General features: G+C 52.1%; 1 protein-coding gene across 4 annotated transcripts in view; it reads left to right on the forward strand.

Annotated features, from left to right (window-relative positions):
* SYN1 (synapsin I) overlaps positions 1-16484 on the forward strand; it is a 177161-nt gene that overhangs the window by 20795 nt on the left and 139882 nt on the right. For all 4 annotated transcript variants that reach the window (XM_063936125.1, XM_063936126.1, XM_063936128.1 and 1 more), the window contains exon 2: positions 600-657. In XM_063936125.1, the coding sequence (XP_063792195.1) occupies positions 600-657 (58 nt within the window). The remainder of the gene's footprint in view (positions 1-599; positions 658-16484) is intronic.

Here is a 16484-nt window from a genome sequence, read left to right on the forward strand (position 1 = left end):
CCCACTGGGAGTGTATTTTAGCTTAGCAGAAGTGCGAACGAAAGGATCGCAGAGCGGCGGCAATTTTTTTATGTGCAGTTTTAGAGTAGCTCAATACCTACTCAGCGCTTGTGATCACTTCAGACTGTTCAGTTCCTGTTTTGACGTCACGAACACGCGCTGCGTTCGCCCAGCCACGCCTGCTTTTTTCCTGGCACGACTGCGTTTTTTCGAACACTCCCTGAAAACGGTCAGTTGACACCCAGAAACGCCCCTTTCCTGTCAATCACTCTGCAGCCACCAGTGCGACTGAAAAGCTTTGCTAGACCTTGTATGAAACTGCATCGGCCTTTGTAAAAGTACGACGCGCTTGCGCATTGCACCGCATGCGCATAAGTGCCCTTTTTTTGCCTCAGCACTGCGCAGCGACCGATTGCAGCTAGCAATCAACTCGGAATGACCCCCATGGTCTTACATGTGTCGTGTGTAAATGGTCTCATCACTAATGTTGGACTTAAATTGGATATTGCCATTTGGCAATATTCATTATTATTTTTCTTTAAGAAAGAGGTACTTTCTAATTAGTCATTTCCTGACCAAATATTTTATTGAAATCACAGGGTGAAGATTTTCAAAGGGAAGAAAATCAGCGGAGAGTTTGACATCAAGGTGGAACAAGTAAGTTATGGCAGTCTAATCTGGTGATTGTTCCCGCGCTATACCATACACTTCTGTGCGTCCTTACTGTACAGTCACCCCAGCACCTTACAGTCACCCTGGCACCTTACTGTACTCCTTACAGTCACCCCGGCACCTTACTGTACTCCTTACAGTCACCCCGGCACCTTACTGTACTCCTTACAGTCACCCCGGCACCTTACTGTACTCCTTACAGTCACCCCGCCACCTTACTGTACTCCTTACAGTCACCCCGGCACCTTACTGTACTCCTTACAGTCACCCCGGCACCTTACTGTACTCCTTACAGTCACCCCGGCACCTTACTGTACTCCTTACAGTCACCCCGGCACCTTACTGTACTCCTTACAGTCACCCCAGCACCTTACTGTACTCCTTACAGTCACCCCGGCACCTTACTGTACTCCTTACAGTCACCCCGGCACCTTACTGTACTCCTTACAGTCACCCTGGCACCTTACTGTACTCCTTACAGTCACCCCGGCACCTTACTGTACTCCTTACAGTCACCCCGGCACCTTACTGTACTCCTTACAGTCACCCCGGCACCTTACTGTACTCCTTACAGTCACCCCGGCACCTTACTGTACTCCTTACAGTCACCCCGGCACCTTACTGTACCCCTTACAGTCACCGCGGCACCTTATTGTACTCCTTACAGTCACCCCGGCACCTTACTGTACTCCTTACAGTCACCCCGGCACCTTACTGTACTCCTTACAGTCACCCCGGCACCTTACTGTACTCCTTACAGTCACCCCGACACCTTACTGTACCCCTTACAGTCACCACGGCACCTTACTGTACTCCTTACAGTCACCCCGGCACCTTACTGTACTCCTTACAGTCACCCCGGCACCTTACTGTACCCCTTACAGTCACCACGGCACCTTACTGTACTCCTTACAGTCACCCCGGCACCTTACTGTACCCTTTACAGTCACCCCGGCACCTTACTGTAGCCCTTACAGTCACCACGGCACCTTACTGTACTCCTTACAGTCACCCCGGCACCTTACTGTACTCCTTACAGTCACCCCGGCACCTTACTGTACTCCTTACAGTCACCCCGGCACCTTACTGTACCCCTTACAGTCACCCCGGCACCTTACTGTACTCCTTACAGTCACCGCGGCACCTTACTGTACTCCTTACAGTCACCCCGGCACCTTACTGTACCCCTTACAGTCACCCCGCCACCTTACTGTACTCCTTACAGTCACCGCGGCACCTTACTGTACTCCTTACAGTCACCCCGGCACCTTACTGTACCCCTTACAGTCACCCCGGCACCTTACTGTACTCCTTACAGTCACCCCGCCACCTTACTGTACTCCTTACAGTCACCCCGCCACCTTACTGTACTCCTTACAGTCACCCCGGCACCTTACTGTACTCCTTACAGTCACCCCGGCACCTTACTGTACTCCTTACAGTCACCCTGGCACCTTACTGTACTCCTTACAGTCACCCCGGCACCTTACTGTACTCCTTACAGTCACCCCGGCACCTTACTGTACTCCTTACAGTCACCCCGGCACCTTACTGTACTCCTTACAGTCACCCTGGCACCTTACTGTACTCCTTACAGTCACCCCGCCACCTTACTGTACTCCTTACAGTCACCCTGGCACCTTACTGTACTCCTTACAGTCACCCCGCCACCTTACTGTACTCCTTACAGTCACCCCGGCACCTTACTGTACTCCTTACAGTCACCCCGGCACCTTACTGTACTCCTTACAGTCACCCCGGCACCTTACTGTACTCCTTACAGTCACCCCGGCACCTTACTGTACTCCTTACAGTCACCCCGGCACCTTACTGTACTCCTTACAGTCACCCCGGCACCTTACTGTACCCCTTACAGTCACCCCGGCACCTTACTGTACTCCTTACAGTCACCCCGGCACCTTACTGTACTCCTTACAGTCACCCTGGCACCTTACTGTACTCCTTACAGTCACCACGGCACCTTACTGTACTCCTTACAGTCACCACGGCACCTTACTGTACTCCTTACAGTCACCACGGCACCTTACTGTACTCCTTACAGTCACCCCAGCACCTTACTGTAGCCCTTACAGTCACCCCGGCACCTTACTGTACTCCTTACAGTCACCCCGGCACCTTACTGTACTCCTTACAGTCACCCCGGCACCTTACTGTACTCCTTACAGTCACCGCGGCACCTTACTGTACTCCTTACAGTCACCCTGGCACCTTACTGTACTCCTTACAGTCACCCCGGCACCTTACTGTACTCCTTACAGTCACCCCGGCACCTTACTGTACCCCTTACAGTCACCCCGGCACCTTACTGTACCCCTTACAGTCACCCCGGCACCTTACTGTACTCCTTACAGTCACCCTGGCACCTTACTGTACCCCTTACAGTCACCCCGGCACCTTACTGTACTCCTTACAGTCACCCCGCCACCTTACTGTACTCCTTACAGTCACCCCGCCACCTTACTGTACTCCTTACAGTCACCCTGGCACCTTACTGTACTCCTTACAGTCACCCCGCCACCTTACTGTACTCCTTACAGTCACCCTGGCACCTTACTGTACTCCTTACAGTCACCCCGGCACCTTACTGTACTCCTTACAGTCACCACGGCACCTTACTGTACTCCTTACAGTCACCCCGGCACCTTACTGTACTCCTTACAGTCACCCTGGCACCTTACTGTACTCCTTACAGTCACCCCGGCACCTTACTGTACTCCTTACAGTCACCCCGGCACCTTACTGTACCCTTTACAGTCACCCCGGCACCTTACTGTACCCCTTACAGTCACCCCGGCACCTTACTGTACTCCTTACAGTCACCCCAGCACCTTACTGTACTCCTTACAGTCACCCCGGCACCTTACTGTACTCCTTACAGTCACCCCGGCACCTTACTGTACTCCTTACAGTCACCCCGCCACCTTACTGTACTCCTTACAGTCACCCCGCCACCTTACTGTACTCCTTACAGTCACCCCGCCACCTTACTGTACTCCTTACAGTCACCCCGCCACCTTACTGTAGCCCTTACAGTCACCCCGGCACCTTACTGTACTCCTTACAGTCACCCCGGCACCTTACTGTACCCCTTACAGTCACCCCGGCACCTTACTGTACTCCTTACAGTCACCCCGCCACCTTACTGTACTCCTTACAGTCACCCCGGCACCTTACTGTACTCCTTACAGTCACCCCGGCACCTTACTGTACTCCTTACAGTCACCCCGCCACCTTACTGTACTCCTTACAGTCACCCCGCCACCTTACTGTACTCCTTACAGTCACCCCGCCACCTTACTGTACTCCTTACAGTCACCCCGGCACCTTACTGTACCCCTTACAGTCACCCCGGCACCTTACTGTACTCCTTACAGTCACCCTGGCACCTTACTGTACTCCTTACAGTCACCCCGGCACCTTACTGTACTCCTTACAGTCACCCCGGCACCTTACTGTACTCCTTACAGTCACCCCGGCACCTTACTGTACCCCTTACAGTCACCCCGGCACCTTACTGTACCCCTTACAGTCACCCCGCCACCTTACTGTACTCCTTACAGTCACCCCGGCACCTTACTGTACTCCTTACAGTCACCCCGCCACCTTACTGTACTCCTTACAGTCACCCTGGCACCTTACTGTACTCCTTACAGTCACCCCGCCACCTTACTGTACTCCTTACAGTCACCCTGGCACCTTACTGTACTCCTTACAGTCACCCCGGCACCTTACTGTACTCCTTACAGTCACCCCGGCACCTTACTGTACCCCTTACAGTCACCCCGGCACCTTACTGTACCCCTTACAGTCACCCCGGCACCTTACTGTACTCCTTACAGTCACCCTGGCACCTTACTGTACCCCTTACAGTCACCCCGGCACCTTACTGTACTCCTTACAGTCACCCCGCCACCTTACTGTACTCCTTACAGTCACCCCGCCACCTTACTGTACTCCTTACAGTCACCCTGGCACCTTACTGTACTCCTTACAGTCACCCCGCCACCTTACTGTACTCCTTACAGTCACCCCGCCACCTTACTGTACTCCTTACAGTCACCCCGGCACCTTACTGTACTCCTTACAGTCACCCCGGCACCTTACTGTACTCCTTACAGTCACCCCGCCACCTTACTGTACTCCTTACAGTCACCCTGGCACCTTACTGTACTCCTTACAGTCACCCCGCCACCTTACTGTACTCCTTACAGTCACCCCGCCACCTTACTGTACTCCTTACAGTCACCCCGGCACCTTACTGTACTCCTTACAGTCACCCCGCCACCTTACTGTACTCCTTACAGTCACCCCGCCACCTTACTGTACTCCTTACAGTCACCCCGGCACCTTACTGTACTCCTTACAGTCACCCCGCCACCTTACTGTACTCCTTACAGTCACCCCGCCACCTTACTGTACTCCTTACAGTCACCCCGGCACCTTACTGTACTCCTTACAGTCACCCCGGCACCTTACTGTACTCCTTACAGTCACCCCGCCACCTTACTGTACTCCTTACAGTCACCCCGCCACCTTACTGTACTCCTTACAGTCACCCTGCCACCTTACTGTACTCCTTACAGTCACCCCGGCACCTTACTGTACTCCTTACAGTCACCCCGGCACCGCTATCCCGTACATCAGGCCTTTTCCTGCTTACAGAACATTCCAGAACATTGGTCTCTATTCAGTACGGATTGCAAATTGTGGTAAAAAGCACATTTTGCGTTGCGTTCTTCCGCATGCTGGGGGCCGCCCATCGCAGGGCAAGGCCACACAGCATGCTGACCGCCGCCCACCAACTGCGACCACGCTCTAATTGCGATCGCACCGCAATTAGTGCGTGGTTGCAGAAACTAGGGAAGCCTCCTGCCGTTGCAGCCTGGCTGCGTCGGCAGGAGTACTTCTGCTATTATTTTGATCGGAGTGGCTGCATGCGACGACGCACAGCCACCCTGAAAACGCCACCGGCACGCCCCCCCCCCCTCTCCCCTGTTTCCACCGCGCTGGAACAGTCAACGAACGCCTTCCACCCACCCCGCAAACACCTCTGCCTGTCAGTCAGAGGTGTTTGCAATTAATGCAACCCAATCACATTAACTGCACGCGCAGGACGAGACACCACTCTCAGAAATTGCGGTCACGGCCTGAATAAGGCGCTTTGTACGGCTTGGCGGTTGCATATGACACGCTTGGATCCTTTCAAGCTCAATTAGGGTTAAATGGCAAAAGTACATAGTAAAATACGCAGTCAGGAAGAGAGAAGCGTCCTTATTTGTTTATATCAAGATGCGCCCGGTATTTTCGTCAGACATACAGGTGTATACGTACGCCCCACCATAGCGAAGAGATGGGGGTTGGCAATGGTAGTGGTAATTGCTAAAGTCACGTTACCTGATTTGCAGTCGTATCGAATTCGCACAGCACCGATCAGGTCTGTATTAGGCCCATGGTTTTGCCCATTAGAGGTAAATGTTGTTTTTCATTAACTTTGAATTAGGCCCATATTACACAGTGCACATTCTGAGCAGGGCTGGATTTAGGAGAGGGGCGAAGGGGGCGAACGCCCCCCCCACCCCTAACACAATCATAGCCACGCCCACTTTTGAGCTGAGGCAGAACGATGTGCTGCAGCCTATACCAAAGCAGCACAGTGGAGCCAGGAGAGCAAGGGTTACACAGCATTTGCCCCTCACTTGCTGGTGTGTGGGTACTAGGGCTAATAAATACAATTACCCCACAGCACAGTCACATGTACATAGAACAATCACAAAGCTCTATCTCAGTCTCACTCAAAAAGTTCAGTCAGAATTGAGAGAGGAGGAGTTAGGATTGCAGATGGGAGGAGTTGGGACTAGAGAGAGGAGGAGTCAAGATTAAACAGTAAACCGCCTCCCCCTAAAAGAAAAGTCTAGATCCGTCCCTGATTCTGAGTCAGTCACACCAGTCCTTACCTCAGCAGAGCTTACAATATATGGGGCGGATTCAGAGATGTACCCAACCCAGATTTTCTGGCAGTTCAGCAATTATCGTCTGTCCTGCGGCCATACTGCACAATATAGGGCTACATAGAACCTCCGAACTCGTCTGAACTGCGACAGACGCTGCGTCTTTCTACTCAGACGCTGGGATTTGCACAGAGGCCGGTGGTCGAATCCAGGCAGCCAGCCACATTTGCATGTTTCCGCACAGCTGCTGCGTACACATTCCCAGCTGCGGATGCACTTGCGTTCCCACCTCTGAATGAAGCCCTAGATTCCACATCACATGGACACATATAGGGCCCGATTTATGTTTGTATGGAATTGCAGAGCCGCAAGGTAGCAGCTGTGCAGTTCTGTGTCATTATCATTCTAATGCAGCAGGAGGCGTCTGTAGGAGATAGATGCGTCCTGTTAGCATTAGCGAGGATCAGAGTGCTGCGTCTGAGGATGCAGCCGCGGATCACCATCGTGACCATCGGTTACAGCCACCGGCCAGCTTACACAGGCTGGCCGTAGGATCTGGACACCGGTGGCCAGGAAGTCTGCTTCCGACAATGCATACCCTGGACCCGTCACGCCTTCAAAACATGTTCAAGCTACAGCTGCGCCGGCCGGGAACTACTCCTAAAGTGCAAAAGCATCGCCTCTGTGCAATGCTTTTGCACGTCTGCGGGGGACGGGCGGCACTGACATGCGGGGTGGGATAGCCCTGTGCTGGGCGTCCCCCCGCATGTCTATTGTCATGATCGTAGCTTTGCAGGGCTACGATCAACTCAGAATGACCCCCATGGTCTTGAACCTGTTCCGCTGTTCAAACATCGCATTTGTACACAAACCATCGAATTTGCGTAAAAATATGAATCAGGCCCATGAACGTCTTTATGTCAGCGGGGTACACTGGGCTCCACAAGGATTGGACAATGGAGTGTAGAATAGGATCTTGATCCGAGGCACCAACAGGCTCAAAGCTTTGACTGTTCCCAAGATGCATAGCGCCGCCTCCTATATCACCCCGCCTCCCAGCACAGGATCTCAGTTTTGTAATTTGGTGCTGCAGTAAGTAGGCACTGAACAGAGGGGCTGCTCCAAGCAGCCCTGAGAAAAGCTTTTTATGAGGTAAAAAGTGAAGACTTCATGGGCAGCAGCGGTGGTAAATGTCTTGTGACATTCACTGCTGCAGCTCCAGCTCTCCCCAGCGGCGCTGTACACTCCCGAGCCCTGGTTGCCGGGTACCTACAGCGGAGGCTCCGGTTTACTTCACGTTAGACACACACGGCTGGGGCTCTCCAGGATCGCGTGGTCGCGCTTCGGGAGGTGGTAAGTGGTCTTTATCGCGATCCGTTGCGGTCAGTGGGAGGCGGGCCGCGCGCGCTGGAGGTGGACACTGTGGATACAGGCGATCCCACTAGATCACCAGGGCATGGGCGCAGGTCAGGTTTTCTCTCTAAACCAATTCTTATATCGCCCACAGTACCCGGTGGTTTTGCCAGCAGAGGGGATAAGGCTTAGACCTGAAGCCCCTCCCCCAGCCCCAGGGCGCCATTTTCTGCAAATGTTCCCGCCCTGGAGCTGCATATCTGTCTCTCCCTCACTCCCTGTCAGTGTCTGCGGCGCCATTATCCCTCAGCTCACTGTTCCTGGGACTGCTTGGGCAAATCCTCCTATGTAAAGCCGCCTGGTTGTCAGCGCTGTGCCTTTACATGACACTTAACACTTAACAGTGATAGTTAAGAAAGAGTGCATTTAGTCAGGGTTTTATAGTACAATTACCCTGTGATATACATCCAGTTCTTACTGTGTACTGTTATATCTATTGTTATATAGCTGTGTAAGCTAGTCCAGTGCAGTATTATTGTAAGTAATAACCTCTGCATTGTACAAACTGTGACTATCTGTGTGTGCATTTGATAGCTGAGTGGTGTCCATTTTGTGTCATTATCATTCTAATGCAGCAGGAGGTGTCTGTAGGAGATAGATGCGTCCTGTTAGCATTAGCGAGGATCAGAGTGCTGCGTCTGAGGATGCAGCCACGGATCACCATCGTGACCATCGTGTCTTTCACTCAACCTGCTATCCCTATATTCCATAACCTGAGGGGACTTGGTGCGTCAGGTGTTATCTAATATAGGATTATCTCTGCTGGTGCTGACTACACTGTGCAGGGGTTTGGGTTAGAGGTATTGTGCTGCTGATAATTGTACTGTGTTACCTGATACTGCAAGTTATATCATGTCTGCTTCTAAGGTAACGGTTCTGGGGCAGAACACACTGCCGGTGTTGCTGAAGCCACAGGCACATATGGGGAGAATATAGCAGCTGTGGGCTCTAGTTCTGGGGGCTCCTTGCCTCCTAGTGGGACTGTGGCAGCGGAGGCACATACTGACCCACCGTGGGCCGCTTTTTCCACACTTCTGCATACGCTAGTTCATAAACTAACACCCCCTATGGGACCCCCAATGCCGGTACAACCGTTTGTGGTCCCTGCATCTAACCCACCGTGGGCGGACGATTTATCTGCTCAATTAAAGAAGTTGAACCAGTCCCTGACTACTAAAAAGTCTGACCAACGCTCACCTACGTCCAAGAGGTCCTCTAAGCGAGCGCTTGTCTCCTCACAATCCACTGCCATCACGGACACCTCGTCTGATGAAGACGGCACATATACTGACCCCACAGGTTCTGACTCAGATACGGCTGATGGGGAGGGTAGTTCACATGTGGATGTTCCTGATCTTTTGGAGGCTATTAAGTTAATTCTGCAGATTACGGACGATCCCGAGCCATCCGTCCCTCCTAAGAAACCAGATAGGTTCAAGCGTTAGAAGGTGGTCAAACAAGTTTTACCTCACTCTGATCACCTAGTGGATATATGTCAGGAACCCTGGGAAAACCCAGGTACGAAGTTTGTGCCTCAAAAGAAGATGCTGGCTCGCTATCCCCTCGCGCCAGAGCTGTCTAAGAATTGGGAAACGCCTCCTCCAGTGGACTCATGTGGCTAGGATGGTGGTTTCCTCAGCTCTACCTGTCACTACCGTCACGTCTCTAAAAGAGCCTACGGATAAACGTGTGGAGGGTTGTCTTAAAGCGATTTACACCCTCACGGGTGCTGCACAAAGGCCCACTATTGCAGCAACATGGGCTGCAGAGGCTATTGAAGCATGGTGTCACACACCAGAGGCGGCGTTCGCCGCGCTTACCCCTGCGTGTCTGCTGGTCGGTGTTGCGGCCTCTGCCTTCGGTGGGCCGCAACACCGGCGTCTGGCTGGCGCGGCTCCCGGCGGTTTTCCGGGGCATGGGCGCCGCCATGACACCCGGCTTCACGTGGATGGGGGGCGGGTGACGTCATCTGACTGCTCCGCCAATCCAGCGGTGGCGGGGAATTCAAAGTCTGACGCCGGACGGGCCCTCGGTGCCTAAATATCGTCTTACCCAGACGTAGATGCCAGCGCTCTCGTTCCCGGCAAGGATCTCTGCAATTGTACTCCAGCATCTCAGTCACCGTTCACAAGTTCTACGGAATAACAGCGTCTAAAACCCCTGCACTTCAGTTCCTCACATCATCAGCGTCTCAGTCACCGTTCACAAGTTCTACGGAATAACAGCGTCTAAAACCCCTGCACTTCAGTTCCTCATATCATCAGCGTCTCAGTCACCGTTTACGAGTTCTACAGAATAACAGCGTCTAAAGCCCATGCACTTCAGTTCCTCATATCATCAGCGTCTCAGTCACCGTTCTCAAGTTCTACAAAACAACAGCGTCTAAAACCCCTGCACTCCAGTTCTTCACATCATCAGTGTCTCTGTCACCGCTCACAAGTTCTATATCCATTTGTGCCTTTATAAGTTATCAGTGACTTTGAACATCACCCACAGTTTCCTCAGTTACCAGCATCTCTAATCCTGCTCATAAAACCCCATTTCCCACATTTATTCCGTTTATCATTTGACTTTAAGTTGTTTTTCCCTGCAATAAAACTCTTCAGTATTTCATCAAACTCCACTGTCAGCGTCCTGTATGAGGAAGTCCTATATTAGGCTTCCCCTTTTCCGGCTCAGTTGTGGTTCCTCTTCCCAACCATCGGAAGAATCCCAGAGTTCACAACACCCTCAGTCTAGGCCAGTGACACATGGGCCTTGGAGTTAGAAGCTGAAATCTCCTCTGCCCATGCTAGACAATGCTTGTCATATATTGTCACAGCTTCTCGATATATTAAAGTGGCGGCTTCTGATGCCGGTGTCCTAGCAGCCAAGGCCTCTACTACGTCAGTCCTGGCTCGCCGAATATTGTGGCTGAGATCCTGGTCTGTGGATCTGGACTCTAGAAAAACCCTGGAGGTACTCCCTTTCAAGGGAGATATTCTGTTTGGGGAGGACTCAAATAAGATAGTGGCTGACTTGGCTACTGCCAAAACTGCCTGTCTGCCTAATACCGCTCCTTCTGCGTCGAAGGCTAAAGGTACGTCCTTTCGCCCCTTTCGTCCTTCAGGTAAAGCAAAAGGTCAGGCGTACCTTAAGCAGGCCCGCACTTCCAAACCTGGTAAGCCAAAGCCCAAAAGAGCCTGGGCTGCCCGTCAGCCAGCTGCCAAGAACGATAAGCCTGCCTCATGACGGGGCGGGACTCCCGCTGGGGGATCCCAGGGTGGGGGGCCGGCTTCTAGGGTATACCCAGGAATGGTTGTAGACCACTTCAGATGCCTGGGTACGGGAAGTCGTCACTCGAGGTTACGCCATAGCCTTCAAAAACCGACCCCCTCATCGATTTTGCCTGACAAACGTCCCTTTGGACCAGACAAAGGCAAAAACTCTTCACTCGGTGGTACAGACCCTCATGGATACAGGAGTCGTAGTGCAAGTGCCTCTTGCTCAGAGGGGCCGGGGGTACTATTCTCCGCTGTTTCTAGTCCCGAAACCGAATGGGTCCTCCCGGCCCATTCTCAACCTCAAGGCATTGAACAGGTTTGTGAAGATTTCCAAGTTCCGTATGAAAACTCTTCGCTCTATAGTTCTGGCCTTGGAACCTGGGGACTACATGGTCTCCCTGGACATACAGGATGCTTACCTGCATATTCCTATAGCAGTGTCACATCAACAATACCTGAGGTTTGCTATTGGCAACCTACATTACCAGTTTCGGGCATTACCTTTTGGTTTAACAACGGCTCCACGAGTCTTCACCAAAGTTATGGCGGTGATGACGGTGGTACTCCGCCGTCAAGGGGTCAGGATACTGCCGTATCTGGACGACTTGTTAATCCTGGCAAATTCCCCAGATCTTCTCCTGCGTCATCTGGATATGACGGTCCGGTTTCTACAAGCCCACGGGTGGCTCATCAACTGGAAGAAATCCTCCCTGGTCCCTGCTCAGAGCATGGTGCACCTGGGAGCGCTGTTGGACACTCACAACCAGAGGTTGTTCTTGTCTCAGGAGAAAGTCCTAAAGCTTCAGGACAGGATTCGTAGCTTCCTTTCTCGTCCGCAAATGTCGATACATTCGGCAATGCAGGTGCTGGGCCTCATGGTATCAGCATTCGACATCGTGGAGTATGCTCAATTCCACTCTCGCTGGATATCCAACTGGGTCCTGTTGACGACAGATGCCAGTCTAAGAGGTTAGGGCGTGGTGCTGGAGCAGCACTCCCTTCAGGGTTGGTGGACCAAGGAGGAATCTCTCCTCTCGATCAACATTCTGGAATTGCGGGCGGTCTTCAATGCATTGAACCTGGCCCAGCATTTAATTCAGAACGGTCCTGTTCAAGTACAGTCGGACAGCGCCACCACGGTGGCTTACATAAATCATCAAGGCGGCACACGAAGCCGTTTGGCAATGAAGGAAGTCTCATGGATTCTATGTTGGGCGGAACGCCATCTACCGGCCATATCGGCAATATTCATTCCGGGAGTCCTGAATTGGGAAGCGGACTTTCTCAGTCGTCAGGACGTACATGCCGGCGAGTGGGGCCTCCATCCAGAAGTGTTTCAACTCCTAGTGGAAAAGTGGGGTCTTCCAGATGTAGATCTGATGGCATCTCGACACAATCACAAGGTTCCGGTCTTCGGAGCAAGGACAAGGGATCCTCAAGCAGCATTCGTGGATGCGCTGGCGGTGCCGTGGCGGTTTCGGCTGCCGTACATATACCCTCCGGTGTCACTCCTGCCCAGGGTAATTCGGAAGTTCAAGCAAGAAAGAGGAAATCTGCTTCTCATAGCTCCGGCGTGGCCCAGCCAGCACTGGTTCTCAAACCTGCAAGGCCTATCGTCGGACCGTCCACTTCTACTTCCACAACGCCCAGACCTCCTCGTTCAGGGCTCCTGTGTCTACCAGGACCTAGCCCAGCTATCTTTGACGGCGTGGCTCTTGAAGCTTCCGTCTTGAGGGCTAAGGGTTTTTCTGAAGAGGTCATTAAAACTATGTTGCGAGCCCGGAAACCGGCTTCTGCTCGGATTTATCATAGGGTCTGGCATTCCTACTTTGTTTGGTGCGCATCTAACAATTATGACGCTTCCAAGTTTAGTACAGCCAAACTTTTGGCTTTTCTGCAGCAAGGCCTAGATTTAGGCCTGTGTCTGGCCTCCCTCAAGGTTCATATTTCTGCCTTGTCAGTGTGGTTTCAGAGAAAAATTGCGACTTTACCTGATGTTCATACTTTCACTCAGGGTGTGTTGCGTATCCAACCTCCCTATGTACCGCCTGTTGCTCCTTGGGACTTGTCAGTGGTTTTGGAGGCGTTGCAGGAGCCTCGATTTGAACCCCTTGGTTCAGCTGACCTTAAGTGGCTTTCCCTTAAGGTGGTGTTCTTGCTGGCTATTGCCTCTGCTAGAAGAGTGTCGGATCTGGGTGCCTTGTCTTGTAGTTCCCCATATCTGATTTTTCACCGTGACCGGGCGGTTCTTAGGACTCGTCCTGGATATTTACCTAAGGTGGTTTCTTCGTTCCACCTTAATCAGGAGATTGTGGTTCCGGCCTTTGTCTCTCCTGATTTGTCTTCCAAAGAGCGGTCTTTGGATGTGGTACGGGCTCTCCGTATCTATGTGAAGAGAACTGCTTCTGTTCGAAAGTCTGATTCTCTTTGTTTTGTTTGGATTTCACAAACGTGGCTGGCCTGCTCACAAGCAGACCCTGGCCAGATGGATTAGAATGGTGATTGCACATGCTTATGTGAGGGCTGGTCTGTCAGCTCCTGATCACATTAAGGCCCATTCTACTCGGTCTGTTGGACCTTCTTGGGCGGCCCAACGTGGTGCGACCCTTGATCAATTGTGCAAGGCGGCTACGTGGTCCTCCGGGAACACGTTCATTAGGTTCTATGCCTTCTATACTGCCGCTTCCCAGGATGCTTCCTTTGGACGCCGGGTTCTTGTGCCCGCTACAGTGCGTCCCCTCCCATAAGGAACTGCTTTAAGACATCCCCATTGTCCAGACTTGTGGAGCCCAGTGTACCCCGCAGCAGAAAACGAGTTTTATGGTAAGATCTTACCTTTGTTAAAACTCTTTCTGCGAGGTACACTGGGCTCCACAAGGCGCCCACCCTGACGCACTTAGCTTCTTTGGGTTGGTATGGCATTAGCCGCTGACACGTCTCCTGTCATGAGAGTGTGGTGTTGTGGCTACTAACCGTTGTCGTCTCTAGTACCTGCTACTGCATTGGGCTGGTTAACTAAAAACTGAGCTCCTGTGCAGGGAGGCGGGGTTATAGAGGAGGCGGAGCTGTGCATTCTGGGAACAGTCAAAGCTTTGAGCTGTTGGTGCCTCGGATCAAGATCCTACTCTACACCCCATTGTCCATTCCTTGTGGAGCCCAGTGTACCTCGCAGAAAGAGTTTTCTCTGACGTCCTAGTGGATGCTGGGAACTCCGTAAGGACCATGGGGAATAGCGGCTCCGCAGGAGACTGGGCACAACTAAAAGAAAGCTTTTAGACTACCTGGTGTGCACTGGCTCCTCCCACTATGACCCTCCTCCAAGCCTCAGATTTCTGTGCCCGGCCGAGCTGGATGCACACTAGGGGCTCTCCTGAGCTCCTAGAAAGAAAGTTTATTTTAGGTTTTTTATTTTACAGTGAGACCTGCTGGCAACAGGCTCACTGCATCGAGGGACTAAGGGGAGAAGAAGCGAACCTACCTGCTTGCAGCTAGCTTGGGCTTCTTAGGCTACTGGACACCATTAGCTCCAGAGGGATCGACCGCATGGAACTGGCCTTGGTGTTCGTTCCCGGAGCCGCGCCGCCGTCCCCCTTACAGAGCCAGAAGCAAGAAGAGGTCCGGAAAATCGGCGGCAGAAGACATCAGTCTTCACCAAGGTAGCGCACAGCACTGCAGCTGTGCGCCATTGCTCCTCATGCACACTTCACACTCCGGTCACTGAGGGTGCAGGGCGCTGGGGGGGGGCGCCCTGAGCAGCAATAAAAACACCTTGGCTGGCAAATATATCACAATATATAGCCCCAGAGGCTATATATGTGATAAATACCCCTGCCAGAATCCATAAAAAAGCGGGAGAAAAGTCAGCGAAAAAGGGGCGGAGCTATCTCTCTCAGCACACTGGCGCCATTTTCTCTTCACAGTACAGCTGGAAGACAGCTCCCCAGGCTCTCCCCTGTAGTTTGCAGGCTCAAAGGGTTAAAAAGAGAGGGGGGGCACTAAATTTAGGCGCAATATTGTATATACAAGCAGCTATTGGGAAAAATTCACTCAATATAGTGTTAATCCCTAATTATATAGCGCTCTGGTGTGTGCTGGCATACTCTCTCTCTGTCTCCCCAAAGGGCTGTGTGGGGTCCTGTCCTCAGTCAGAGCATTCCCTGTGTGTGTGCGGTGTGTCGGTACGGCTGTGTCGACACGTTTAATGAGGAGGCTTATGTGATGGCAGAGCAGATGCCGATAAATGTGATGTCGCCCCCTGTGGGGCCGACACCAGAGTGGATGGATAGGTGGAAGGTATAAACCGACAGTGTCAACTCCTTACATAAAAGGCTGGATGACGTAACAGCTATGGGACAGCCGGCTTCTCAGCCCGCGCCTGCCCAGGCGTCTCAAAGGCCATCAGGGGCTCAAAAACGCCCTCTCCCTCAGATGGCAGACACAGATGTAGACACGGAGTCTGACTCCAGTGTCGACGAGGTTGAGACATATACACAATCCACTAGGAACATCCGTTACATGATCCCGGCAATAAAAAATGTGTTACACATTTCTGACATTAACCTAAGTACCACTAAAAAAGGGTTTTATGTTTGGGGAGAAAAAGCAGGCAGTGTTTTGTTCCCCCATCAAATGAGTGAATGAAGTGTGAAAAAGCGTGGATTCCCCCGATAAGAAACTGGTAATTTCCAAAAAGTTACTGATGGCGTACCCTTTCCCGCCAGAGGATAAGTTACGCTGGGAGATATCCCCTAGGGTGGATAAGGCGCTCACACGTTTGTCAAAAAAGGTGGCACTGCCGTCTTAGGATACGGCCACTTTGAAGGTACCTGCTGATAAAAAGCAGGAGGCTATCCTGAAGTCTGTATTTACACACTCAGGTACTAGACTGAGACCTGCAGATAGTGCTGCTGCAGCGTGGTCTGTAACCCTGTCAAACAGGGATACTATTTTGCGAACATAAGACGTCGTCTTCTATATGAGGGATGCACAGAGGGATATTTTGCCGGCTGGCATCCAGAATTAATGCAATGTCCATTCTGTCAGGAGGGTATTAGAGACCCGACACTGGACAGGTGATGCTGACTTTAAAAGGCACATAGAGCCTTATAATGGTGAGGAATTGTTTGGGGATGGTCTCTGGGACCTCGTATCCACAGCAACAGCTGGG

This window comes from Pseudophryne corroboree, chromosome 8 (genome assembly GCF_028390025.1).
Source record: "Pseudophryne corroboree isolate aPseCor3 chromosome 8, aPseCor3.hap2, whole genome shotgun sequence".
NCBI lineage: Eukaryota > Metazoa > Chordata > Amphibia > Anura > Myobatrachidae > Pseudophryne > Pseudophryne corroboree.